The sequence below is a fragment of the Carassius auratus genome, chromosome 46, assembly GCF_003368295.1.
Source record: "Carassius auratus strain Wakin chromosome 46, ASM336829v1, whole genome shotgun sequence".
In the NCBI taxonomy this organism is placed as follows: Eukaryota; Metazoa; Chordata; class Actinopteri; order Cypriniformes; family Cyprinidae; genus Carassius; species Carassius auratus.
The window spans coordinates 4,422,426-4,450,263 of NC_039288.1; the positions used below are offsets into that span (position 1 = coordinate 4,422,426).

General features: G+C 36.5%; 2 protein-coding genes across 2 annotated transcripts in view; both read left to right on the forward strand.

Moving 5' to 3' along the window:
* Nucleotides 1-960: 960 nt before the first annotated feature.
* LOC113063895 (high mobility group protein B3-like) lies at nt 961-4,632 on the forward strand. The gene is made up of 5 exons (XM_026234312.1): nt 961-1,095; nt 2,834-3,013; nt 3,094-3,236; nt 3,337-3,511; nt 3,763-4,632. Exons 2-5 carry the CDS (start codon nt 2,864-2,866, stop codon nt 3,904-3,906), a joined length of 612 nt encoding a protein of 203 aa, XP_026090097.1. The 5' UTR covers nt 961-1,095; nt 2,834-2,863; the 3' UTR covers nt 3,907-4,632.
* A 9,178-nt stretch (nt 4,633-13,810) lies between these two features.
* Nucleotides 13,811-27,838, forward strand: part of LOC113063897 (short transient receptor potential channel 5-like) — a 46,242-nt gene continuing 32,214 nt past the window's right edge. The window contains exons 1-2 of the mRNA XM_026234314.1: nt 13,811-14,308; nt 25,039-25,432. Of these exons, the coding sequence (XP_026090099.1) occupies nt 25,046-25,432 (387 nt within the window). The 5' untranslated portion in view covers nt 13,811-14,308; nt 25,039-25,045. The remainder of the gene's footprint in view (nt 14,309-25,038; nt 25,433-27,838) is intronic.

Genomic DNA, 27,838 nt, shown 5'->3' on the forward strand with positions numbered 1-27,838 from the left:
TCTCTCTACTAAACATGCCTGAATATTCCAGTGGCTTTGGCAAACATGTTCTTGCTCTTATGTTGCATATAATCGCTAATTGAAATGTAACAATCCAAAATCATGTGTAATGTAAAATTTGTGCATAGATTTGCTCTGTGCTTGTGTGACACATTTGTGTACATAAACCGCCACCGTATATTGTTATTATTTAAAATGTGCTTCAATATTACTATGACATTATAGGTTAAGTTTTACTAAAAGTTGCCTGACGCGTACATATTTTACTTTCTGAATGTGTTCATAATATCCATTATTTTTTATTTTATAGTAATACATTTCTAATTTCTTAGAAGCTTAAATTTGAATCATTGAGAATGTTAATGTTTAAATCTACATTTTGTAGTGCAAAGAATAAAAAATATCTTACATCTTGTGTGTAATTTCTAATGCTTTTGGTAATCCATAATATCTCATTTCTTAAACATTTCTTAATCCCATTTTTAACGGGTTCAAATTACATGTAAATGCAATTTAAGCCACATATTTATAATAAAACAAATACATATTGTTACTCTACTAAATTTAATATTGAAAACAAAAACCATAGTCATGTATGTCCTTGACACAGTGTTTTGGACAAACCATTAAACACAATGTTTTAGATTACTATTTTTATGTAGGCCGTCCTCGTTTTCATGTAGCAGCCAAACTGCCCTATTTTCTTCTACTTCACTCAGTATTCTCACGCCCTAAAACACTGTACAGCATACAGTTCTCTATGTAGTACAGTATTGCATGTAGTTCACGCTCACACGTGGTTTGCACAGATCTTTTTAACTTCTGTTGTTATGACAGGAATTCCCGCCTTGTTTTTGAATAATGGGTGTGGTTTAGGCTTCTGTCCAATGGCGGCAAGCATCTTATGAATATGTATAATATTTGAGCCAATCCACAGTTGTGGAGGCTGTTTTAAATGGGCGCCGGGATTGACCAATCAGGTGGGTCTCGTAGTGAGCTAGCGCGAGGCTGTGTGGTCTTCAGTAGAGAGGAAGGCAGCGCGAGGCCGTTAGTGTGACTGAGGAGAGCAGACGACGGGACGAACACTATCAGACGGTATCTATAAAACACTCCGTTTTAAAATCTTCACTGGGGCCTAATATTTTCTTTAATATCTTATTTTAATTATTTAAATCACGTTTTGGTGTGTAAACCCATTTTTTGTATAACTAACCGAGTTTTCCTTTTAAAAACTCATTTACAGTGAAATGTTAACGGTGGTTTGTGTTTATTTAGTTCAAAACTATTTTGCTTTCGTTTACAGTCAAGAAAAGCTACATTTTTATTGTGTGTTAAACTGAAGTTAAGTGACGAACGTGCTTTTAAAATGGCTGGCGATGTAAAAATATGCCTCAAAAATCACTGGGTGCTAAATGGCCTGAAAGGCTGGTGTGAAGTGCACAGTGTGTCGTCGCTGTGTTATATGTGCTGTGTAATAGTTTAATCTGGTTGTATGTTTTCTGGTTCTGGAGAGCATTGAGCTGTTAAACACGCTGTTGACAGCCAGTGCCAGTCATGGCTGGTTTTCCTCTGCCTTTGTTATAAACGGGTTTGTGCCGGGTGCGAGTTTCCGAATCCTACTATAGGGAAGGTTTGGCTCATGAATATTAATTAATTCGCTGACGTTTCTGCGTTAAATTCGTACAGTGCACTTATTTTAATATTTATAACGAACGCCTTCTTCATAGTATGATTCATTAATTCGCTAGGTCACTAAATACGTCTGCTTGGCAACCAATCAGCTAGCTACGCGGGGCGTATGTCACGGTGCGTAATTAATATTCATGTCGCAAGCCTTCACGATAGTAGGATTCGTGATTTTATCGTGCAGTGGGGAACCGGTAAAACTTCGTAAAAGCTGGCCTCGCGGCTCACTGTATTTAATGAACGACTTTTAAAAGGCTTGCCTATCAGCAAGTCGACAAATCCCCGAAGAGTCTGCTGTGAAAACTATGATGTGCAAGTCATTGTTCCTCGCCGCTGATAAGAAGCCATTTTAATGGAGTCTGATTGAAGAAGCGGTCAGACAGTCACTCTCCGCATATCGTCTTTTAAACGCTTGACTAGTTAAATTGCATCGTATTTTGGAAATGATCACTAATTTGCAGCTTTACGATTAAAAATAAAGTTTAGTTTCTGTCATCAGTTTGCACTTCACAGCATGGAATTTTAAATAAATCGTGTTTGAAGGCACCACGGACGATACATTGAAACAAACGAGGTTCCCGAAGTAAAAATCCCATTTAACTGATTTTTATGATAATTTAGGTCTTTAAAGACAGCTGTGCTTTAAGGAGCTGCGAGGTTCAGAACTCCATGTGGGAAAACTACATTACCCATGAGTCTGTAAAAAAATTTCTAACAATTGAAACAGTTTTCAGTAAGAACCCTTTAGCGCCTGTCCACTGCCATGAACCACCGCGATAATGAATAGTGCAATAAATGTAATGTATAGCATGCAGTCTTCTGATTTTATCTGATTTTCAAATATTTTTACTTCATATGAAAACATGTAATGTTGTGATTCAGCTTCACATTATAGTTGGTTGGTTTGTGTTATCACAGCTTGCATCTCTTTAAGGATGACTTTAAAATCCATATGGTTTTCAGAAGAATTAGAATATGAATTAATTCTGGAACCAACACTGCTGGAAAATTGACATTTTAATAAGGGTGTCTCTAGGGATGTGATGTCCCATGTATGAAAAGATGCATTGAAACTATGGTGCCCAATCATATTAGGTCCTTTTAGTAACATTTGTTTTAGTTTATTAAATTGTCTGTGTATTTCCAGGTGTGGTGAAACTTAAGCGGCTTAGTAAAAATGGCAAAGGGTGATCCAGGAAAACCCAAGGGCAAGATGTCCGCCTATGCTTATTTTGTGAAGACGTGTCGTGAAGAGCACAACAAGAAGAGCCCCGGCGTCTCGGTTAACTTCTCAGAATTTTCCAAGAAGTGCTCAGAAAGATGGAAAGTAAGTAGAATATAAAGTCAATGAATATAAATGTACAAATTCTGCAGATAGCAGCTTAAAGAAATGGACATTTGTTTCAGACTATGTCACCAAAAGAGAAGACTAAATTTGAAGACATGGCCAAGCAGGACAAAGCCCGGTATGACCAGGAAATGATGAGCTACAATCCAGGAAAGAAGGGTCAGAAGCAGAAGAAGGACCCTAATGCTCCAAGGCGGCCACCGTATGTGCTCTTTCCTTATTTCTAGAGCTTATTTCAGTGATTCTTGATGGAATATGCTCTTATTTGGTTTTGTCGCTTAAATTGTTTGTCCTTTTCCCAGGTCTGGATTTTTCCTGTTCTGTGCAGAAGAAAGGCCCAGCATAAAGGCTCAGCACCCCAGTCTGGGCATTGGAGATGTAGCCAAGAAGCTGGGAGAGATGTGGAACAATCTGTCTGATTCGGAGAAGCAGCCCTTTCTGTCCAAGGCCAACAAACTGAAGGACAAGTATCAGAAGGTGCAGCATGACCTCTCTCAAAATGCTCTTCGTTATTCAGTGTGGATAGTGGTTGAAGAACAAATGAGAGCGTGATTTCTGAAGGATCCTGTGGCCATCACAGGAATAAATTGCATTTAAAAATCTATTCAAATAGAAACAGTTTGAAATTGTCGTAACAGTATTTTACAGTATTACCGATTTACTGTATTGTTTATTCAGTGCAGCCTTGATGAGCATATGAGTTGTGTTATAGTGTTCTGTCTTCTCAGGACATGGCTGACTACAGAGGAAAGGGGAAAGGAAGCGGAGGGGCATCATCTGCCAAAGCCAAACCCAAGGAAGAGGATGATGATGACGACGACGACGATGATGATGAGGAGGACGAAGAAGAGGAAGATGATGAGGATGACTAAAGAACTTGTTTCTCCTAATTGGGCAGCAAGTTATTTGTTCGCTTCCAATTAGTATCAGTTAAGTCTGGGTCTACGAGGTCTTGATGTCAAGGCTGCTATAAACTGATCACCAGTAGAGACGCCCAATGCATGCAAGCTCTGACTTTAGACAACCAAACTTTCTCAGTGCTGGGTTTGCTGGTGGTCCAGTTACAGCTTGCTATTAAACTGCATTGGCAAAAGCAAAATATTTCCACACCGTTCAACCATAAACAAAGTGGTAGCAGTACATACTCTTTTAAAACTATTTAAGGTGGTGTGTTTCTGTATGGCTGTTGACTTAGTTCTTTTGTTTTATTTTCTACTCTCCCAGCTTTCAAAATGCACAATTTTTTGCTATATTTAAAGTTCAGTTTCGTTCGGCCCCATACGCTTCCCGCAATGAGAGTACGTTTGTGAATTGTGGTTATTATTATTTGTGTAATTTTGACTTATTACATTGATAATTTTATGTGAGGAGAGTCTAGGTACATTTTCAGCTTTAACCAGATGCAAGTGATGAAATGTTAAGGTGGGGAAAGCTCTAATTTGCACCTTCAGTTTTGTTTTTTATGTCTAGGTGACACTGTGATTTGAAATAAACATGGCATTTTTAGATCTCAAATGATTCGAGCGACTTTCTTATCTGCAAAATGTAGTGTGTAAATACTTGAGGTATTTGTCAATGTTATCAATAAAATGATAAATGGTTGTAGTTTCTTTTAAGAGTGCTGGTTTAATTTGGATTTGTTGTCATTCTCTCTGATAACCCATTGACTGGGGTGAGCCACTAGATGTCAATAGAGGGCACCTATTGTACAAACGGTTTAACAATTTAGGATGGGTCCTCATCTCTGGCCCTCGGGATCCACTTTCCTGCAGAGTTTAGCTCCAACCCTAATCAAACCCCAGAACCAGCTCATCAAGGTCTTTAGGTGAGTTTAATCTAGACTGGAGCTAAACTCTGCAGGAAAGTGGATCTCGAGGGCCGGAGTTGAGGACCCCTGACCTTGAGAAAGCGGTCAACAAAACCTGAAATTCCCAGAATGCATTAAGCTTAAAAATCTATTCAAATGGCAATTTAACATGAGAGAAAAGGTAATTATATTCTTACCGCAAATGATCAATGATGTCAACAAAGCAGTTTCTATAAATAATTCTGGGAAAAGTGGATTTTTTTTCTGCAATCCTGGGGTAATGTAATTACAACTAAACCGCCTTTAAATATTAGATTTTTGCAAAAGTGCATGCATCTTAAATTTATTTCAGTAGTAAAATTATTTTATGTAATGCTGTCCTGACGGATATAATTAAAAAAAATATATATATATATAAATCCCAGATTATTTCTGGTATGTGGAGGAAAGAAATGTGTGAAAAGGCTGTGAAAAGCCCTTTGGATGGCTGATCCCCTGAGATCTGAACCAAAACATACATGTTTAATGTGATGTCACCTCAGCTGTTACTGCAAAAAGACATTGGCAAATATAACCGGAACAATGGAATTACAAACCACCAGCAACAGTGCGCACACGGACTTTAAAATGAGCCCCAAAATATTGCATATTTGGACCACTGAGGCACACAATGGATGACTGATTAGATAAAGCCATTCAAGTGGCATTTATTTCAAAGAAAGACAGCACATTTCTACCAGTGAAAACTATTCTCTGGTCGATAATGTCAGAAAGGGATTTATTAGTAATATTTTTCCGGCGCACAGAGGTATGTGAGGTCTGTATAGCATGCATTATGTGGGTGCATAGGAAATTTGGGGTCTTATAATTGGACATGGGTACCCCTCTTTTCTAAATGCAGAAGAATGACTTCTAGTCAACATGACCAGCTACAATAGCTGGTATAAATATTGTGACTAAAGTAATACTGAATTCAGTTTCTCAGTGTCAGGATATGCATCTAGTGCTTTCACACTATCGTCTTGTCTTCTGAAATGAATGGATTTAATATCACATCATTTCCGCTTCAGACATTTTAACCATAAATCCTACTGTATCATATATATAACTTTGCTGAAAGATGTTCACAATTTTCTAAATCCCTTTTGTCGTCTGATTGATAGCTCATACTTTTTTAGTAAAATTAATGTTTTTCTTCCTTTAGTTTGATCTCCATTTTATCATACTACTTGAGCCATAAAAGCCTGACATTAAACATATGCAACATTTGTTCATTTATTTTAAGATTTTGTCTGAAGGTGTAATAAATAATCTGGAGAAAAACTATCTTTCCAGGTCTAAAGTGTCAGTGGTTATTATTTCACTAGTCTGTGACAATTAAATCTCTCCCCACTGCTCTTCTCCCTGTTCACCAACGATTGCACATCTAAGGACCCCTCTGTCAAGCTCCTGAAGTTTGCAGATGACACCACACTCATCGGCCTCATTCAGGACGGTGACGAGTCTGCTTACAGACAGGAGGTAAAAGAGCTGGCTGTCTGGTGCAGTCTCAACAACCTGGAGCTTAACACCCTCAAAACAGTGGAGATGATCGTGGACTTCAGGAGAAACCCCCCTGCACTCCCCCCACTCACCATCATGAACAGCCCTGTGACTGCAGTGGAGTCATTCAGGTTCCTGGGAACCACCATCTCTCAGGACCTGAAGTGGGACATTCACATTGACTCCATCGTAAAAAAGGCCCAGCAGAGGTTGTACTTTCTCCACCAGCTGAGGAAGTTTAACCTGCCACAGGAGCTGCTGAAACAGTTCTACTCCACCATCATTGAATCCATCCTCTGCACTTCAGTAACTGTCTGGTTCAGCTCAGCTTCTAAATCTGACCTCAGAAGACTACAGAGAGTAGTCCGGACTGCTGAGAGAATCATCGGTTCAACTCTCCCATCTATTCAAGAACTGTACTCATCCAGAGTGAGAAAAAGGGCTGTCAAAATCACTCTGGACCCCTCACATCCAGCACACTCCCTCTTTGAACTGTTGCCATCTGGTCGACGCTACAGAGCACTGAGCACTAGAACAACCAGACACAGGACCAGTTTCTTCCCTCAGGCAATCCATCTTATGAACGGCTGACAATAATGGCGAACACACTACACTTTATATTTATATACACACACACTTTATTTATCTAACACACATACTTAGTATACACTTAAATTTTGCACACAATATATATGTACATACATAACTGCATTTTGTAATATACCTGCCTACAATTGTCATTTGTATATAGTCATTCACTGTCTACATATTTGTATTTTTTATTCTTTTATTATGTGTTTTATGTTCTGTCGCTGTCATTCTGTTGTACTGCGGAGCTTCTGTCACGAAAACAAATTCCTCGTATGTGTAAACATACCTGGCAATAAAGCTCATTCTGATGATTCTGATTCTGAAATCGGGAACATTCTCCATCGCAATGCTTTGGAATCTGGATGAATATAAATGTTGTAATAAAAATGAGCTTACAGATCACAAAATTCACTCAAATATCTCTTAAGTGCAAGCCACTGAATCATTTGTATCAGATTTGTATTGTATTGTACATTAAACATATTAAATCTACTTGTCATCAATTGCTGTTTGGTCAAAATGAATGTTCCTCTTGGGGGAAAGGTTTAAGTCTTGTATTCTTTATATATTCATATTATAAATATAAATGATAAATCTTTTATTTATCTAAAAGTTGTTTACCCAAAAATGAAAATAGGGAAAAACACCTGAAAAGAGACGATGCCAACCCTGAAACAACATACAGAACTACCAAATTTTGCTATATAGGTTTGATTGACGGCACCCATTCACTGCAGAGGATCCATTTCTACAAATCCGTTCCCTTGAAGAAACAAACTACAATCTTGGATGGCATGAGTGTGAGTAAAATAGCGTGAAAGGGTTAAATTGTAGGTTTCTTGGCTTTTCAGATGATGCTTGAAATCTTTTCTGTCTAACCACCTGCTCAACCTTTTGCCAAATCGGTCTCATCCTCTCATCAAATATCACATTGCACCCTGTAATATAAGATTATGGTCTTTAAAAAGCATTTCATACTTAAATCTATTTAAAATGAATAAATAAATAAGAATGTATTACTGACCCTCCAGCATGTCCATCAGCCCTGCTGTCTTCCCCTGATTTATGTTAACAGCACATTAGCATTATTCAGTTCATCAAGGCTGCATTATAATAGACTGACAAGAGCATATATGCTAGCACATGACCAGTTGTTTGTCTAAGGCTCATTTCCACTTCATTATTGTCTGGCAGATTCATGTCTGGATTAGATTTAATGCCCTGACAGATACATTGTTAAATCCTTCACTTAAAAGTAACTGCATGCTCAGAAGAGCTTATTAAAAGCATGTCACTCCAGGCTGCATTTTATAGGTCATAAACAGATTTGAAGAGAAATAATTGATGCGACCTTTTATAAAATCTGAGATATAATGCATAACCTACACTACTGTTGTTGTGTGTTCTGTAAGGCTGATCCTGGCTGGGTGTGTAATGGCTTTATCGACCAGAGGAGCCCGGTGCAGCCGTGCCCCTGTCATCACCTCGTCTGATTGCCTCATGGGCTCATCCACTCATTCATTAAATGCTTTGCACCCACCAGCTCCCTGCGAATATACAGAATGAAGCAGCAGGGTGCAATCACAAACTTGTAGGATCTCTTCTTTGATCAAATATGCAGACCTGATGCCGAGAAATAATGTACAGACACACTGAAGGAAATTCATCCACTGGTACATCCTGCTGTGATCTGATCATTCTATGAAACACATTGGGGTTGTGTTGCCTGTGGTGTGGGTTAATGACGCTCTGTCAGCGCTGGAGATCAATTGAAGTTAATGAGGTGATGTGTTCCTGCACCCGCCCCACACACAAGAATAAAACACAGCTCGCCTTTTAGTTTTAGTCTTTTAGTTCTCAATTTGCACGCGATGCTATCCCCCCCCATCTTATCTAGTCATTTTATCATGGAAGCCCATTTGCGCAGCGGAATACACAAATAAAAAATGTAATTGTGATTTATTTATTTTTATTTTTATTTTTATTTTTTTGAATTGCAAAATCCAAAGTTTGAATTGTGGAAAAAATTCACAGTCGCTTTAAAAAATATCCCATGGTGGAAACAAACTAATGTGATTGCAAAATATGTTTTTGGAAATGTGGAATTTTTGAAACGTTTTTAATTTGTGTATAAAAATTCGTTTGGATACTGATGTTGATATAATAGGGGGGGAAATATTATTCAGCAGAATATTTTATAATTGTTTCTTAGAAACAGAAACTATTCTAAGAAATTATTAACATTTATTTATTTATAATAATTAATTATATTATTTATTTATGTATTTTATATTTTTTATTTTAATAAATATTTTAGATTTATAAATTAATAAAATCTAAAATAATTTTTTAGCCTAATATATATATATATATATATATATATATATATATATATATATATATATATATATATATATATATATATATATATATATATATATGATTTCCGGAATTGGAGTATTTTTTGTATTTTTAATTTGCAAAAAAAAAACAAATGTTAAATGAATGTTATAATCCCACTCATGGCTATCAATTGCATATGCAGTTGTTTCAGGCACTTAGGGAAATAACTCATGGATATCTAGAGAAGAGATCATTAACTGGCAAAGGACTTCAAAAATAACAAAGTCCTACAGCTAACAGGCCAGGAACCTAACTGTGAGGAGTAAGGCTGTGAAAAACTGAGTTGCATGGGCATCCGTTCATACTGATTTCTCCTCAAGTCTCTTTCTTCGTCTATTGCAGCGAATCTGTAAAAGAGTATTTGCTTCCCCCTTGAAACCATGTTATACATGTGTGACCTTTACAGCACACATCGATATTTTCCTGCTTCATCTTTTCTCTCGACCGTTGTCAGTGATAACATCCGAGTTACTATTTTTCGATCTGTGTTTATAAATATACTGTATATACGAACATAAGAATTATAGGGGCAATTAAAAACTAATCCAAATGATACAGGCTCGTGTAGCCCATTCCAGCAGCTGCTTTGTTAAATGCTGACATTATTGTTTCTGTTACAGATGCACACGCTGTTCAGATTTTCAGAACCGGATATTTTTGTCTCGATAAGTCATTTCTGTTCTTATAGGTTTCTGTAAGGTAAAGGAGAGCAGTTGAGAGAGCCAGTATGTACGTCAGTTACATGTCAAACTGCCTCAATGACAGCTGCAGAGTGCGGTACAAGCATGGTAAAACACTGTTTTTTAATGTGTGAATGTAGATTCCATCTATAAAGGTTGAGTTCATCTAAAGATGAAAATCTTTTAACCATTTTCTCAAACTCGTCATTCTGACACATTAAACATTCTTCATATTAAAATGATTTCTGAAAAATCACGTGACACTGACGACTGGAGTAATGATGATGGAAATACAGCTTAAAATATCTTCAAATAGAAAACTGTTACTTTAAAGTGCAATTATGTTTGTTTGTACTTTTAATCACATGCATCCTTGTTGAGCATAAGGGATTGTCAAAAGCATAAAAGTATTTAAGATCATCTTGTAAACACTGTAATTATTGTATGTGAAGAACTGTTTACTGCGTGCTGTCGAAAGCTCAGCGCAGAGGAGCCATACATTATACCATAACCCACAGCCACAGCAGACGTGATGAATAACCCACCAGAGATTATTATAGCAACTGTGAAGAGGTCACCACTGCTGATTTCTTGAAGAAAAGTTTGAGAAGATAACTGGACAACGGAAGCATTACATAATTACACTTTATCAATAAAAGGACAGAAATTCATTCTGAAATGTTCATTATGCAAGTCTCTCTATTAGATGACCCCATTAGTGTGCTGATCTAACCGAGACCTCAGGCTCTTACAGCAGCCATCCGGCTAAGTCATGAATGCAAATCAGCCCGAATGGGAATCATCAAAGGGATTTTGTTGTTGTTGTTCCGTTTAAGTGAACATTTTTTAGGAGCAGTGCAATTCCCCACAAAAGAGACAATTTGTGTAAGAGCGCAGAGTTTTAATGGATCATCACAGCTCAGCTCATTTGTGACTGCATGAATTGGAGGAGAAATGCTTGAGGTTTGCTGTTTTCAAAGGAGAAAACCTAAGCTGAGATGCAGGAGATTTTGCTCTCCTTTTAATCACACTGGTTTTCTATGAAAGAAATCATTATTATTACTACCGTATTTTCCGGACTATAAGTCGCACTTTTTTTCATAGTTTGGCTGGTCCTGCGACTTATAGTCAGGTGCGACTTATTTATCAAAATTAATTTGACATGGACCATGAGAAATGAACTAAGAGACATGAACCAAGAGAAAACATTACCGTCTCCAGCCGCGAGAGGGCGCTCTATGCTGCTCTGTGCTCCTGTAGTCTACACAGAAGACATAGAGCGCCCTCTCGCGGCTGGAGACGGTAATGTTTTCTCTTGGTTCTTGGTTCTAAATAAATGCGACTTATGGTCCAGTGCGACTTATATATGTTTTTTTCCTCATCATGGTGTATTTTTGGACTGATGCGACTTATACTTAGGTGTGACTTATAGTCTGAAAAATACGGTATATTTTAAATAAACCTTTTGTGATTTTTTTTCTTTCCTAAAGGCCTGTTCACTCCAAGGATGTAAACTACAACTACAAAGTTTTAATAATCATTCTAAATTCATGAGAATAGTGTTCAGATTCAGACTGTCAAACACTAGGCATCATACACTTGCAGACTTTGACATGGTTACAGAGAAAATCTGGGTATCATGTACTAAACGAGCAAGGATCACACATTACCAGACTTTCAAGTCGTTCTGATCACAACAAACTCACACAGAAACATGCACACTGTTGCAAATAATATTTTGGTAATACATTTTTGCAGCGACTAAAATAGTCTGCAAATGAATTTAATGCAACTGAAACAGATCTAATCTGGTCCAGTTTAGAGTTTATTGTCGCCAAAAAAAAAAAAGGTTGACTGACTGACATGTGACTAACATGTGCTTTTATGTGCCATTTAAGATGGATAAATCTAAACTTAGTCAAACTCTAATTAGGATGATGAACTGCAAACAATTTGTACATATTTTTCGGACTATAAGTCGCACCTGAGTATAAGTCGCATCAGTCCAAAAATACGCCATGATGAGAAAAAAAAATATATAAGTCGCTCTGGACTATAAATCGCATTTATTTAGAACTAAGCACCAAGAGAAAACATTACGGTCTCCAGCCTGGAGAGGGCGCTCTATGTTTTCAGTGAGAGGCTACAGGAGCACTGAGCAGCATAGAGCGCCCTCTCGCGGCTGGAGATGGTAATGTTTTCTCTTGGTTCATTTCTCTTGGTTCATTTCTCTTGGTTCATGTCAAATTAATTTTGATAAATAAGTCGCACCTGACTATAAGTCGCAGGACCAGCCAAACTATGAAAAAAAGTGTGACTCATAGTCCGGAAAATACGGTATATGTTTCATGGGAATTTCTGCTGGTTTGCATGTCCCCATTAATAACCGTTGGATGGTTAAACCGTATTTAAAGTACACTGAATTTTAGGTTAAACACACTTGTCATTATTACAGTAATTACATGAATAAGTACTAAGTATTATTAATTAACATTATTATTAATTAACAATATGCACTTATTATATGGTCAGGTATAAAAGCAGTTGCTTTTAATTATGTATAATTTAATGTTATCATTAGAGTAAGTACGTTACATTTATAACAAGGACTCTGTGAAATAAATTAGGAATCGACTTGGTTCAGCCAAAAGTAAGATTGTTTTCATTCGGTGATCAGTATTTCATCACGTTTAGTGTAAAATAAATCTGAAAAATATGATACCGCAACGATTAATATCTAGCTTGGTAAGTGCAAACAAACAAAAACTCAAAATGTCTATGGTGAAATAGAGATAGTGACAAATCTTTTCTTCCATATTGTGAAGTATATCCGAGTGAAATGGATTATTTGGAAATGCAGAACGGGGACTTCGGAATATTGTTCTTACAAATTAATGGGTAACACTTTAGAATAAGGTTCCATTAGTTAATGTTAGTTAATGTATTAATTAACATGAACAAACAATGAATAATACATTTATTACTGTATTTATTCATCTTCGTTAATGTTAGTTAATGAAAATACAGTTATTCATTGTTAGTTGATGGTAATTCACAGTGCATTAACTAATGTTAACAAGCACAACTTTTGATTTAAATAATGCATTAGTAAATGTTGAAATTAACATGAACTAAGACTTATAAATGCTGTAGAAGGATTGTTCTTGCTTAGTTCATGTTAACGAAAGTAGTTAACTAACATTAACTAATGGAACCTTATTCTAAAGTGTTACCAATTAATGTGAGCTTGTTGAGTTTGGAGGGGTGGGTTAAGAGGACAACGTGATTGGAGGAGTCTGGCATATGTCACCAACATTTTGATCAAATATTATGAGGTCAAAAATAAATGAATTTTCATTTCACTCTGACTTTGATACAGCTGAAGCAATGATTGAGACGGCCAGTGAGCTCATTTTAGATGTGCTTTTTTCTCAGGCTGAGACTACTGTCACCATGGAGGAATGTAACAAACTGATACCAGTGAACGTATCAGCAATTAACACCGCATGCCTGTCTGGATCTCCAGCCAAGCACCTGTACCTGTACTCGTCCTGTCATTCCCAGAATAAAGAGGAAAAAGAAGTAGAACGCTTAGGAGAGAAAGCACAAAACGACACACTAATGTCAGGGGAGAAACAGAGCAGCTTCTTTAAGATGAGGAACAGACAGACAGGATTTGAGAGGACAACAAGCAGAAAGACAACCTGGGTGCTGGAGAAGAGGGACTGGGAGATGCTGCGAGAGGGAGGGAGGGATGGAGACAGAGAGAGGAGGGTGAGCTGGAAAAGGAAAAGAAAAAGAAAGGAGAGAGAACAGACAGCCAGAGCGGCACAGAGACAGACAGAGGAAGAGCAGGGACAGAGACGACACACTCCATCCGGCAACCATGACAACCGAGACACGCGCATGTCAATCCTCATGACTGCAGTACACACTGGGACACTGAAAACCAGGAATGATTTGGATGATTTTGCTCTTTTGTTCAGGATTGGTTTGTTTTTATTCACCTGGGGTTAAATCCAGCTCTCTCCAGCTGATCATCAGAACCCCGATCAAAGGCAACAGCTGGGAACCACACGCCGGAGTCTCATCCACTGTGACCCATCAATGGACTCCCTGAGGTGGGCTTAACACACCGCTCAATGATCCTCCACCGGATCCAACGAGCTGCCGGCAGCCTTGGAGACACAATTCTCTTGAAAATCGTCTGTAAGACAGAAGAGACGAAACATGTAAGCCAGAAGACACAGGGTGAGTGCACTTTCCAAATTCTGCATGCAGAAAATTTGGAATCATTTGGAAAGGTTTATGATTTCGTAACATGTTGCAGAAGGTGCAGTGGTATCAGTGGACACACAAAAAAACTACATACAGATTAAATGTATTTTTTTTTTTAGAAAGGTTTACACTACTAAGACTATTATGTCCTCATTCAGAATATTTGTTGAGGAATGTCAAAAAAACCAAACAAAAGCAACAACATTTTAGCATGCTGGTCGTTTGTGAATGTCAACAGGTTTAAGACTCTAGTGAATCTAAAGGAGCTCCATGGCTTGTCCTCAGGAAACTGCACCATGTGTCCCTATGACTTGCTGCTGACATAATTATCAGGATTAACTGAACTCTAATTAGGGTTACTACGCTAAAGAAATGTAAACTAATTTATTTTGTAAATGTTTCATGGGAGTATCAGCCATTCTGCATGTCCTCATTCATAACAAATTGGTTAAAATGCAGAGTACGTACATTTCAATAGAATTTTGGTTTACACTTTATTCTAAGGCATAATTGTTTACAATATGGTAACACAAATAAGAAATAAGTCATATTAATTTACAACATGTACTTGGTTTGGTATTTGGTAAGTTGCTTTTAATTATGCATACTGTATTACCATCTACTTTATTGCCATAGTAAGCACATGGGATGTGTAACAAGCACACTAAAATAATATGCTTCATATGTTTTATGAGAAAATTATAAATTTGTCTTTTCCCCTCATTGCAAATTCAGAAAAGTCGGTAATGAGTATTTTATCACATTTTCTCTCGAACTGGCCTTGTCAAGCTCAATAAACAATATTTTTTAATACCACAGAAAATATCTACAGAATTGTAAATGTTATAGAGCTCTAGGCACAAAACAGTAATGTTTTAAAAGAAAGATAAAATAAATAAATTCAGTAATAATAATAATCATTCAAATTACACACACACACACACACACACACTCACATTCAGATGTGTCATTTATTATTGAAAGTTCAACAGCAAAATTCTGAAATGAAATAATTGATGAAAACAACAACCACAGCTATTTTCAGGCACAAACAGAAGAGATGAAAATGGTTCAGTAATACAGTATGTAGGTTACAGTCATGTTACACTGATGGTCACAGGTGTGCTTCGATGTACTTGAGTTCTGCTTTTAGGTTTCAGGCTCAGATGTGTAAATAACATGACATTTCATGGTTGCTCTCATGCATTATGTAACACCATGTGGGTCAGCGTCATTTCTGAACACTCTTTTCGTCTGCTCGTTTCCTTTGACTCTTCACCAAGAGTCAGTAGTAATGTAATACGCTGTTCTCCATTTCAAAAGGTTCCCATGAAATGTGAAACTGTAACACAGCAACAAGGTGCAAGTCAAATGCTCAATTATCACCAAAAGCGTGCTTGATAAACGGCTCATTAGTATTAAATTAAGCAAATTATTCCTATACCAGAAAAAACAGAAATGGTATCACAGACCATGCAAAACTTTGTCCTGGTCGATGTGAATTCAATGGACAGCGCAGAACAACTATTTATTTGTTGCTATGTTCAGAATGGAATATTAATGTTGGACAGTGCATGCTGTATACTATATTTTTAAAATGTGGAACTGTAGCAATACATTTACTCATATTGTTGTGAAATGACAGTGTAGTTCTCTTAACATTCATTTAAAGCATGATCAATATGATCATACAAAGAAATGTTGAAAAAATCATAAAATAGTCATTAAATCATTCATTCATCACACTGGAAGTAAAAGGTGGAATCGAGCGCATTGTATTATGGGATACAGTATTTCACGGTATACTCCACATTTGTGTTTCACATTCACACAGAATAGTTGCATAATAGGCACAGTACACAGACTGCATGTCACAAAAACAAAACTCTGAATGCATTTCTCTTGTCTCTTGTCTGGTCGCATTAGTGAAAAAAGCGCTGTCATTTTATAGCACTGTGGTGATAATGGTACTGATGACAAATAATGGTACTCTGATGCCTCCTGGGATCATATTAGTGTCAGTTTAGGATTATATAAGCCCAAAAATGATCCTACTGCACGCCTCTGTGTTTTATCCCAGAAACAGCCATCTGACATCACCTGTCAGTACATCCGAAACCAGTCTGGCTAATGACCCTGTTCGCTTTAACAAAGTGGCGTTCAGGTTTTACATAGCCGAGCCCCTCTCGTCTGCAGTCATTGATGCTCTGTGAAAAACAATAGCGCAGGGATTGTGACGCAGGTCCATCAGTACAGTGAGGGACAGAGAGAGAGAGAGGAAGAAGATCTCTGTGGCTCCCCCACACTCTAGTAAACAGCTGCCTGTACCTAATTAGCGTTTCGAACTGAATGTCTGCTCTGTGTGTGGGCTCCGGTCTCAAAAACACACTCACTGTTATGGCCAGCTGATGCATTTACCTAATCCCGAATATGCTGTTTGTGTACCTGTGGCTTCCTTACTTTTCTCCACATGCCCCACCATTCCTGATAAGTATTCCTGAAGTATACTCTGGGCCTGGGTCTGTTGTTCACAGCTGAAATCAGAGCAACAAACAAACTACTAGAATTGCAACAACAGACAAGAGTGTGGATGAACACTTGTGTGGGTGGGTTAATGAGTGCAGAGACATTTAATCGGTCATAACTTCTGGAGGGCAGACACGGGGCATTCTAGAGCATGTTTGTCCAATGTCTGTGTTTGTGTACACTTTCAAATTGAGCCTACTAAGTTAAGTGTTTACGTCAAAACCGATGTAGACCTATATTTTGGGATTTATTGAAGTAGACTTAAAAAGGCTTGCATGCTCAACTGTGCAATGCTAAAAATTGTGTATACCAGGACCTGACGTCTCTGATGAGATAGTTATGCCTCTGCTAATTTGGAAATGTGCAGTTAATATCATATTTCATTATATTATTAAATATGTTTGCCAGTAACCAATTTTCGGATTGTTCAGAAGCATTGAAATGACTTGGTTTTGCCTGTCTGTGTTGTCGTCACAGCTCAGGATAGTCACTAGTGAAGGCTAAGTGATTGTTTTCATTCTTATGGTGCATTGCAGGGTAATTTTTTGTACAGTTTTAGATTAATGTGTCACTTGGTATTTACAGCTTTGGTTATTGGCTCTGCAAACAGCTCCAGCCATCACAAACCTATTTGGGTTGAGGTTAGACATGTTCACACTCTCAGCGATACACCTTCCGTGGTCACACTTTATTCTAAGGTCAAATCCTCAATATTTCCATACTATTAACTATGCCATTTGCCTCAGTGAACTCCTAATTTGCTGTTTATTAATAGTTAGTAAGGTAATTGTTAAGTTTAGGTATGGGGTAGAATTACGTGATCTAAAATGCAGATGGTCATGCAGAATAGAGCATTTATAAGCGTTTTATGACTAGTAATAAACAGCCAATATGATAGCAATATGTATGCTAATTATTAAATGAAGCCTTACCCATTCCATTCCAAGCTATGTAAATTACACATGTATATGTTTAGCTGGCCTGACAATTACATTATTTATACAGTAATGTTTTACAAATTTTACAAATATATAGTGATATTCTCAATGTTACCCAGAAAACAGGATACAGGTTTAACTCTTTTGAAATACTTCTGCTAAATGTTACTCTGTCAGACATGCAAAAGAAATCTAATGTATCTCTTGCTCTGGCTACTGTGTATAGACCACCAGGGCCGTATACAGAATTCCTGAAAGAATTTGCAGATTTCCTCTCAGACCTTCTAGTTACAGTTGATAAGGCGCTAATCATGGGAGATTTTAATATTCACATTGATAATGCAAATGATACATTAGGACTTGCGTTTACTGACCTAATAAACTCCTTTGGAGTCAAGCAAAATGTCACCGGGCCCACTCATCGTTTTAATCATACACTAGATTTAATTATATCACATGGAATCGATCTTACTGCTATAGATATTGTACCTCAAAGTGATGATATTACAGACCATTTCCTTGTATCGTGCATGCTGCGTATAACTGATATTAACTATATGTCTCAGCGTTACCGTCTGGGCAGAACTATTGTTCCAGCCACCAAAGAAAGATTCGCAAATAACCTGCCTGATCTATCTCAACTGCTAATTGTACCCAAAAATACACACAAATTAGACGAAATTACTGACAACATGGGCACCATTTTCTCTAATACATTAGAAGCTGTTGCCCCAATCAAATTGAAAAAAGTTAGAGAAAAACGTACTGTACCATGGTATAACAGTAATACTCACTCTCTCAAGAAATTAACTCGTAGTCTTGAACCCAAATGGAGAAAAACTAACTTAGAAGTTTTTAGAATTGCATGGAAAAACAGTATGTCCAGCTATAGACAGGCTCTAAAAACTGCTAGGGCAGAGCATATACACAAACTCATTGAAAATAACCAAAACAATCCTAGGTTTTTATTTAGCACAGTGGCTAAGTTAACAAATTACCAGATGCCACCTGATTCAAATATTCCACCAACGTTAAATAGTAATGACTTTATGAATTTCTTCACTGATAAAATAGATAACATTAGAAATACAATAGCGAATGTAGATTCTACAGCGTCTAACACTTCAGTTTCATCCATCGCACCCAAAGATAAACTGCAGCGCTTTACAACCATAGGACAGGAAGAGCTAAATAAACTTATCACTGTATCTAAACCAACAACATGTTTATTAGATCCTGTACCCACTAAATTACTGAAAGAGCTGTTACCTGTAGCAGAAGAAACACTTCTCAATATCATAAACTCGTCGTTAACTTTAGGACACGTCCCAAAACCATTCAAGCTGGCGGTTATCAAGCCTCTTATTAAGAAACCAAAACTAGATCCTAGTGTACTGGCAAATTATAGGCCTATTTCAAATCTTCCATTTATGTCTAAAATTTTAGAGAAAGTTGTGTCTGCTCAATTGAGCACCTTCCTGCATAAAAATGATATGTATGAAGAATTTCAGTCAGGTTTTAGGCCCCACCATAGCACAGAAACTGCACTTGTTAAAATTACAAATGACCTGCTCCTTGCGTCAGACCAAGGCTGCATCTCATTTCTAGTCTTACTTGATCTTAGTGCTGCGTTCGACACCATAGATCATGACATACTCATAGATCGATTACAAAACTATACAGGTATTCAAGGGCAGGCTCTAAGATGGTTTAGATCCTACCTGTCCGATCGCTACCATTTTGTTTACTTAAATGGGGAGTCATCTCATTTATCATCAGTAAAATATGGAGTGCCACAAGGATCCGTCCTAGGTCCCCTTCTATTTTCAATATATATGTTGCCCCTTGGTAATATTATTAGAAAATACGGAATTAGCTTCCACTGTTATGCTGATGATACTCAGCTATATATCTCAACGAGACCAGATGAAACTTCCCAATTATCTAAGCTAACAGAGTGTGTTAAAAATGTAAAAGATTGGATGACACACAATTTTCTCCAATTAAATTCGGATAAGACAGAGATATTAATTATTGGACCAAAAAACACTACACAGAATCTTGTAGATTACAATCTGCAACTAGACGGATGTACTGTTACTTCCTCTACAGTCAGAAATCTGGGTGTTATATTAGACAGCAATTTGTCTTTTGAAAATCATATTTCCAATGTTACAAAAACTGCATTCTTCCATCTTAGAAACATTGCCAAGCTACGAAACATGTTATCTGTTTCTGATGCAGAAAAGCTAGTTCATGCATTCATGACCTCTAGACTGGACTATTGTAATGCACTTCTAGGTGGTTGTCCTGCTTCTTCAATAAACAAGCTACAGGTCGTCCAAAATGCAGCAGCTAGAGTCCTTACCAGGTCAAGAAAATATGATCATATTACCCCAATTTTACAGTCTCTGCACTGGCTACCTATTAAGTTCCGTATCAGTTACAAATTATCATTACTTACCTATAAGGCCCTAAATGGTTTAGCTCCAGCGTACCTAACTAGCCTTCTACCACGTTACAATCCATCACGCACCCTAAGGTCACAAAACGCTGGACTTTTGGTCGTTCCTAGGATAGCAAAGTCCACTAAAGGAGGTAGAGCTTTCTCACATTTGGCTCCCAAACTCTGGAATAGCCTTCCTGATAATGTTCGGGGTTCAGACACACTCTCTCTGTTTAAATCTAGATTAAAAACACATCTCTTTCACCAAGCATTCGAATAATGTATCTTTTTAATTGTGAGTGTAGTTGCATCTGTTCAAAGTTGCATTTTTATTCATTAGCTTGGGTTAAACTAATTTTACTTTGTTGGATCAGCAGCTATGCTAATGATGTCTGTATTTTGTTTCTATGTTTCGCCACGGGATTTACATCCCGTGGTAACTAGGATTTAAACAAGCTCCAGTCTGGATCCAGAACACCTGAGAAGAGATGATGCTGACCCTCAGAGGACCCCAGATGATGCTAACCTTGAATCAACAAACAGAACTAACAATTATTGCTAAATGTGTGACTGAATCATATAATAACTTAATAATATTGATAGTTCATCGTCTAGCTGACTACATCTTGTATTATTATTATTATTTTTTCTAAAATCCTGTCAAATGTGCACAAACTACTAGCTACTACTAAATATTGTAGAAACATAATTTTCTGTAAAGTTGCTTTGTAACGATTTATTTTGTAAAAAGCGCTATACAAATAAACTTGAATTGAATTGAATTGAAAAATAAAGTAAATGGCCCAGATTCATCTAATATTTATTTTTGTACCATACAATAGGTCTATATAGATATCTTATCATAAAAAGCTGTGTAAATGCACATAAAACCACATGAAAACAGTAAAATTAAGCTACTTTCCCATAATATATATATATATATATATATATATATATATATATATATATATATATATATATATATATATATATATATATTATTGGGGGGGGGGGGGTGGATAGAGCCCAATCTACTGTGTTAATATGAAGGTGTTTTTCATATACTCTCGTTCACTTGCATGCTCTCCGGCACCCAATAACTGGAATGGTGCAAAAAGCTCTGAATCCTGTCCCTCTAAAAGCTTTCACATGCTCAAGTATAGAAATGCTTTAACAACATTTTGTTTTGTTTTTTTCTTTCTTTTTATAATTACTTTTCCCTTAAAGACAATATTCTGCACAGTGGCATTTGTGGCAATAATGCAGAAATGTGAAGGATAAAATTTTATAAAAACACTTAGGGTTTGAATGTTTATAGTGCTGCTTTGAAATTGTAAAACTGGATTTAACATTATACAGAAAATGTTAGTGAGCAATTACGTATAACTGTCGATTCACTTTAACTGTAAATGTCTCACTGTAACTCAAATTCAATATCTTTCCATTTCTTTAAAACAAAAAAATATATTTTATCCCTTTTCTTCAACATCTTCTCAGCCATGTTTGTAAATAAGACCGCTCTTGTAACACCAGCTTGATTAAGTAAATGTAATCATTTCTGGTGCTCATGGACCATGATGATTCCTTTCATAAGTCGGTATTTTGAGACTGATATTCGAAATCTGAACCAAAATGATCTCTTGTCGGGAGTATATGATTCAGACCAGTGGAGGAAACCCGAGTGCTGCAGAAACCAAAAAACCTTAACATTTCTAATCTCTAAATCACTGATCCATTGCATTAAAGCGAGACAGAGGGGAACACACACAACTGCTGTAAGAGATCAGTGTGCACTTAAATATATATGTTAAACCTAAATGCCACCAGATGCTCACGGAACACAGTCGTTCCACACAGGTGCAGAGGGTATGATGTTATACGTGCTTCTCTAGCTCTTTTTTTCTCTGTGAAGTTCTGCCATTCCATCGCAATGTTAGAACCTATGTGGTAGGCTCGTTCAGCTTTTATAGACAGCTCAGCTTCTGTTCATAGCTGGAGGCAGAGGTCTGTATGGTCCACCAGAGATTTCTGCTTTTGCTATTTGTTTCAAATGAGTAATTCCTGTTGTTGAAACAACATCCATCTCTTACTCCCTCTATAAACACACACAGTATTGTTAGTGCTCTCTGTTTTCACAGAATCATTGTTACCTGAACATTTAGTTCAATTAAACCTAATTTAGATTATGGAGGTTTCAGCAAATTAAATGTAAACAATGGTTCAATTCAATAGAAATCAAAAACAAGACGCTTAAATCTAACTTAAATACATTTGGAGATTTAACAAAAAAATGCAATGAAAATATGAATAAATAATAGAATTAATGTTATATACAGTTACTTTGTGTATTAAGACAGTCGGAAAATAAAAGTTGCAATTTTCGCCCGAATGAGAGTATACTTTCTTAGCCATATCAGCCTAGATAATCACAACTTTTTATTTTCCATCAGTCTTAGTACGATGGAACTACAGAAGAGTAAAGTTTTAAATAGGAAAAATATAGAAACTCTTTGGTCATTTCTGAGCGAGATGCTAACGGTCTAATCAGATTCAATTATCTATGCTAAGCTAAGCTAAAAGTGCTACCACCAGACCCGGAGATCAGTTCGAAAAGGGTAAAACTCAACTGTTTAACTATAGTGGAGTTGGAAAATGAGCAAATTAAAAAACAAAAAAGAAAAAAAAGGGGAAAGTGTTCCTTTAAAATGACAATAACCTTGATTTATGTTTTATGCAACTCAGAGATGCTATTTCCATCTGTAATTTTTAAAACATGTATAGTATTTGGTCTGTGTAAATTCATACCACTCTAATGAACTAAGGTGTCCGTCCAAGTCAAGAAGCATGCTGAATAAAACATGGGTCAGTTCCCTGTGGAAGCCTTGTTTAGCTTTCATGAACCAGTGAGGTGTGAAGTACAACAGCAAGCAGGAAAAACAGGCAGCCTCTGTTCTTTCATAATGAAATAATGAAATACTTACAGACATGAGTATAAAATGCATCAAATAAAATTTTATGATATTTAGATTGACTCGATCACAGTAAAACTGGGCAGCTGCCTTGCTTTTGGGGAAGTCCACAAAATCTTATGCCAGGATAGCTGAATTACTGCAAGTGGTATTTAATGTATACTTTGATTGACAAACAATCCTCATTTCTTGTAGATTGGCTATCACAACTCTTTGAAATTATGGATTTATGATATTTATCTTCAACACAATTGCATCAATAATTTATAGGGATTGCTTCGTAAAGTCTTGTATCTCTAGACGGTGAAGCAAAGCATCACAAGCCTATCTTGGCAGTTGCTCACATAATTTTACACATCTGTTTACTGAAATGCCTAGAAATCAAAGGGGTGTTATGGTAATGGTGTGTAATAATGTTAAGAAAAGTTTTCACATTACACCAAATATACTGGTAATGCGTGAAAGAAAATGGAAGAGAGAGTCACTTGATAAAGTATTCTTAACAAAATATATTATTAAAAAGGCAAAACAAAAATGTAAAAAAAATTGACATGTAATACTTACCAATAGAAGAAAAGATAGCACATCAACTTTCAGTATTGATGTGGTTCAGTTCCTAATTATCGCAATGACAGGAGGCAGTTAGTCTGCTTCTGCTGTTACCCAGGGCATCCCCCAGGGATCTGTCATTGGCCCTCTGTTCTTTCTAAACTACATGATTCCCAGTAGACAAATAATGTGACATCCGTCCTGGTTCTAAACTTTCTATCACCCTCATTACTGCATGATTTTATGGCTGGGGCTCTAAATGGATTCTTTCTCATGTTTCACACAGAAAAGGCAGAAGTTTCATTCATATATGCTATGCTTCTAAACAGCAGCTTGTATTCAGATTTTTTCATGCTGAGCATTGTTGGGAAATGTTAATTTTGTTAATTAAAATAAATAGACAAAAAGCCTAAACAATTACAACATCCCCTGTAACCATCCAGTTTCTTACTAAATATGTTGTGTCTAGAAGGATCACTTCAGATTGATATTTCTAAAAGTTTCAATCACTTGTAGTGAATAGCTGTACTTAGAAATCAGAGCTCCATCAAGCATGAACAAACTGAGGGAAAAATCATCTTCATATCACAGTTTGACGTCCATGGCCAGCTGACTCTCCTGGACACCTTGGTGGGAGCTTCACTTGACTTCACGTGGCATTAGTGGACCATCTGGACATACCACAATATATATATATATATATATATATATATATATATATATATATATATATATATATATATATATATATATATATATATATTAGCTATCCAGCATATATTTGCAGATTGTACACAGAATATTATATATATATATATATATATATATATATATATATATATATATATATATATATATATATATATATATATATATATATATATATATATATAATATTCTGTGTAAAATCTGCAAATATATGCTGGATAGCTAATATCAATCAGCATTTCAACATCTGGTTAATACACGTCTTCAGAAATCTGAAGAAAATAGACTTTAGTTCTGAGATTTGATCTGCATCAGTGCCAATCTAAATGGTAGATTTAAAACAGAACTGGGTAGATTACTTACAAACTGTAGTCCATTACTGATTATTGATTACATTATGAAAACTGTAGTTATTATTGTAATCTAGGTAACTAATTTTAGGTCATCTGGATTTGTTATGATTTAGCATGTCATTACTGAAAGAAATGTAATGTCATTTTTAAATGACTGACTGTTTGCTCAATCTCTGCACAGCTTTGTATGGACGTGTGTCATTTTATGTCACAGAGTCCACATGAACCCGATGGCGCAGCTATACTACAACAAAGCCAGTGACTCCCCGTACCGCGATCGCATCCCGCTGCAGGTCGTGAGGGCGGAGGTTGAGCTGTCTGCCAAGGAACGAGCCTACCTGACGGCGGTGGAGAAGGGAGACTATGCTGGAGTTAAACAGGCCCTTGAGGAGGCTGACATCTATTACAACATCAACGTGAACTGCCTGGACCCGCTGGGCCGCAGCTCACTCCTCATCGCTATTGAGAATGAGAACTTAGAGGTGATGGAGCTACTGTTAAGTCATGGCGTGCACATGGGTGATGCACTCCTCTATGCCATCCGCAAGGAGGTGGTGGGAGCGGTGGAGTTACTGTTATCCTACAAGAAGCCAAGTGGCGAGAAACAGGTGCGTGAATATTACAACTATAATACTTAAAAGTATATAAATCACTTGTTTTTCTATAGAAACATATTCCAACAGTGACACCAGCAGTTATAACGGGAGTCTGTGTCTCTCTAGCCTCCCCTGAACCCAATGAGTTCCCAATCAGTATGAGTGAGGGACAGAGAGGAGGAGTACAAACATAAAACCATGCCCCCTATTCATGTAAGAGGAGGCAATGCCTCCATCGCGATATAATTGGTTTATGTTTTGCTGTGATTGGTTTATGCCTCTTGTGTTCATGCACATTCCGCGTTCGGGAATAAACTACTCACACACTTAGATATATAACCAATTTGTTATGTCAACAAAAGACTTCATTTTTTGCAATGTCTATTCAGTGATTTTGTAATTAAGCTCAATAATGACTTTAAATGATCTGCAATAATGATGTTAATTAATCAACACATGATATACCAATTCATTAATCAAATTAATTTGATATTCATTTGATTAATTCATCAGCGCATAAATTAATTAATCAATCGCACTGTCAGCCCTATTTAAAACATAAAAAATACACAATAAAATCGTGTTAAAATATCAAAAGTCACTGTGTAATTTGCACCCTGATCAGAAGGTATGCTGAAATAAAAAGCATAATAAGCAAATAAAAAACTTACTGAATAGTCTCATATAATCTCTCAATCAGTGTTTCAACCATGGAAAGACATCAGTGAAACAACATGTTGGGTAATCAACTAGAAAAATAACCCCAGAAGTTATTTTTACTTAACTTAGCAATGTCTAATTTATATGAATAAATCTTTCGCTGTGAACAAGCCACCGTTTAAATGTTTATATTTCAACAACGAATTCTAGTATAAACATAATTATATAATTAAAACGTTTATATACAATGTCCTTATGTGCAATTTAAATGTTTGTATTCAATTTTTTGAGTGGTGATTATTATGCACGTCCTGATTTTGCCAAGTTCGAAGTGTTCCTAGGTCAACATATTTTGTTGACCCTGGAACAACATTTTACTCCAAAAATATATTCTTAACCATATCCCTACACCTAAACCTAACCTTAACCATGAGTAATCCCTAAAATCAGAGGAAATGATAGATGAATGACACTGATGTACAAGCACCAAACACTGATTTTAAGCGTAAACTTCACAAAATCTAAAAACTGGTTCTTCAAATATGATTGGTTAATCACAATGTTGTTCCAGGGTCAACAACGATGTTGTCCCAGGAACATGTCTCACTTGGTAAAATCAGGTTCTGCTGATTATTATATCTAAAATAAATAGCAATTTGAATGCAGAGTTGAGAGTCTGTTTCTGGCAATAGTTATATCGTTATATTAGTTATATAGTTATATTGATTGTTTTCAAAAACTGACACGTATTGTATCTGGTTTCCAAATGAGTCAATACTGAATCATAATTGCACAAGAATCGAATTAAGAGCTAGTGAATCAGAATCTAATAGATTTGTATAATCTATGTCAATACCCACCCCTATTGCAAAGTTTTAGCCCTTGCTGTAATTGTATTTAATTATTTTTTTTGTCCTGCTGGAAGTTCTGGATAGCACACAGTGAAATCATTATGCATTCTTTCATTTCATCACAGCTTTTCGCACCATTTAAATGTGAGGTGCCTTTAGGAAACATCTCTGAATTCAATCAAGTGAAGTGAAAGATACAGATATCAGGGTGACTCATTTCATATATGAATTGGGTCATAAAATGCCTCAAAGGAACACATTTCTCCTTGATCATTTGAGATCAAAAACACTTGATATACTATGAACACATAATGTAGCTTTCAGAACTTAAATTTTTACTCCAGTCCAAAAAGAGAAGGCTACTGAAATAAAGCATCAAAACAACTCCGATGATGTATACAGATGCATTCATAAATATTTACATGTAAGATTGGTGGTACACTTAAACTTGTCAAATATGCCAAGTTCAAGTGTCCATAAAAATATTTTAAAAAGGCTAAAACTGACGGACATTAACATTTTCTTAGAGCCGTAACCATAGTATTAAGCCCTTATGTCCACTTTAATTCACCCTTAAAGGGTTAGTTCACCCAAAAATCAAAATTATGTCATTAATAACTCACCCTCATGTCGTTCCATACATTTTGATCCAAAACTAGCAAAAAATGCGACTTTATTCAGCATTATCTTCTCTTCCGTGTCTGTTGTGAGAGAGTTCAAAACAAAGCAGTTTGTGATATCCGGTTCACGAACGAATCATTCGGTGTAACCGGATCTTTTTGAACCAGTTCACCAAATCGAACTGAATCATTTTAAACGGTTCGTGTATCCAATATGCATTAATCCACAAATGACTTAAGCTGTTAACTTTTTTAATGTGGCTGACACTTCTTCTGAGTTCAAACAA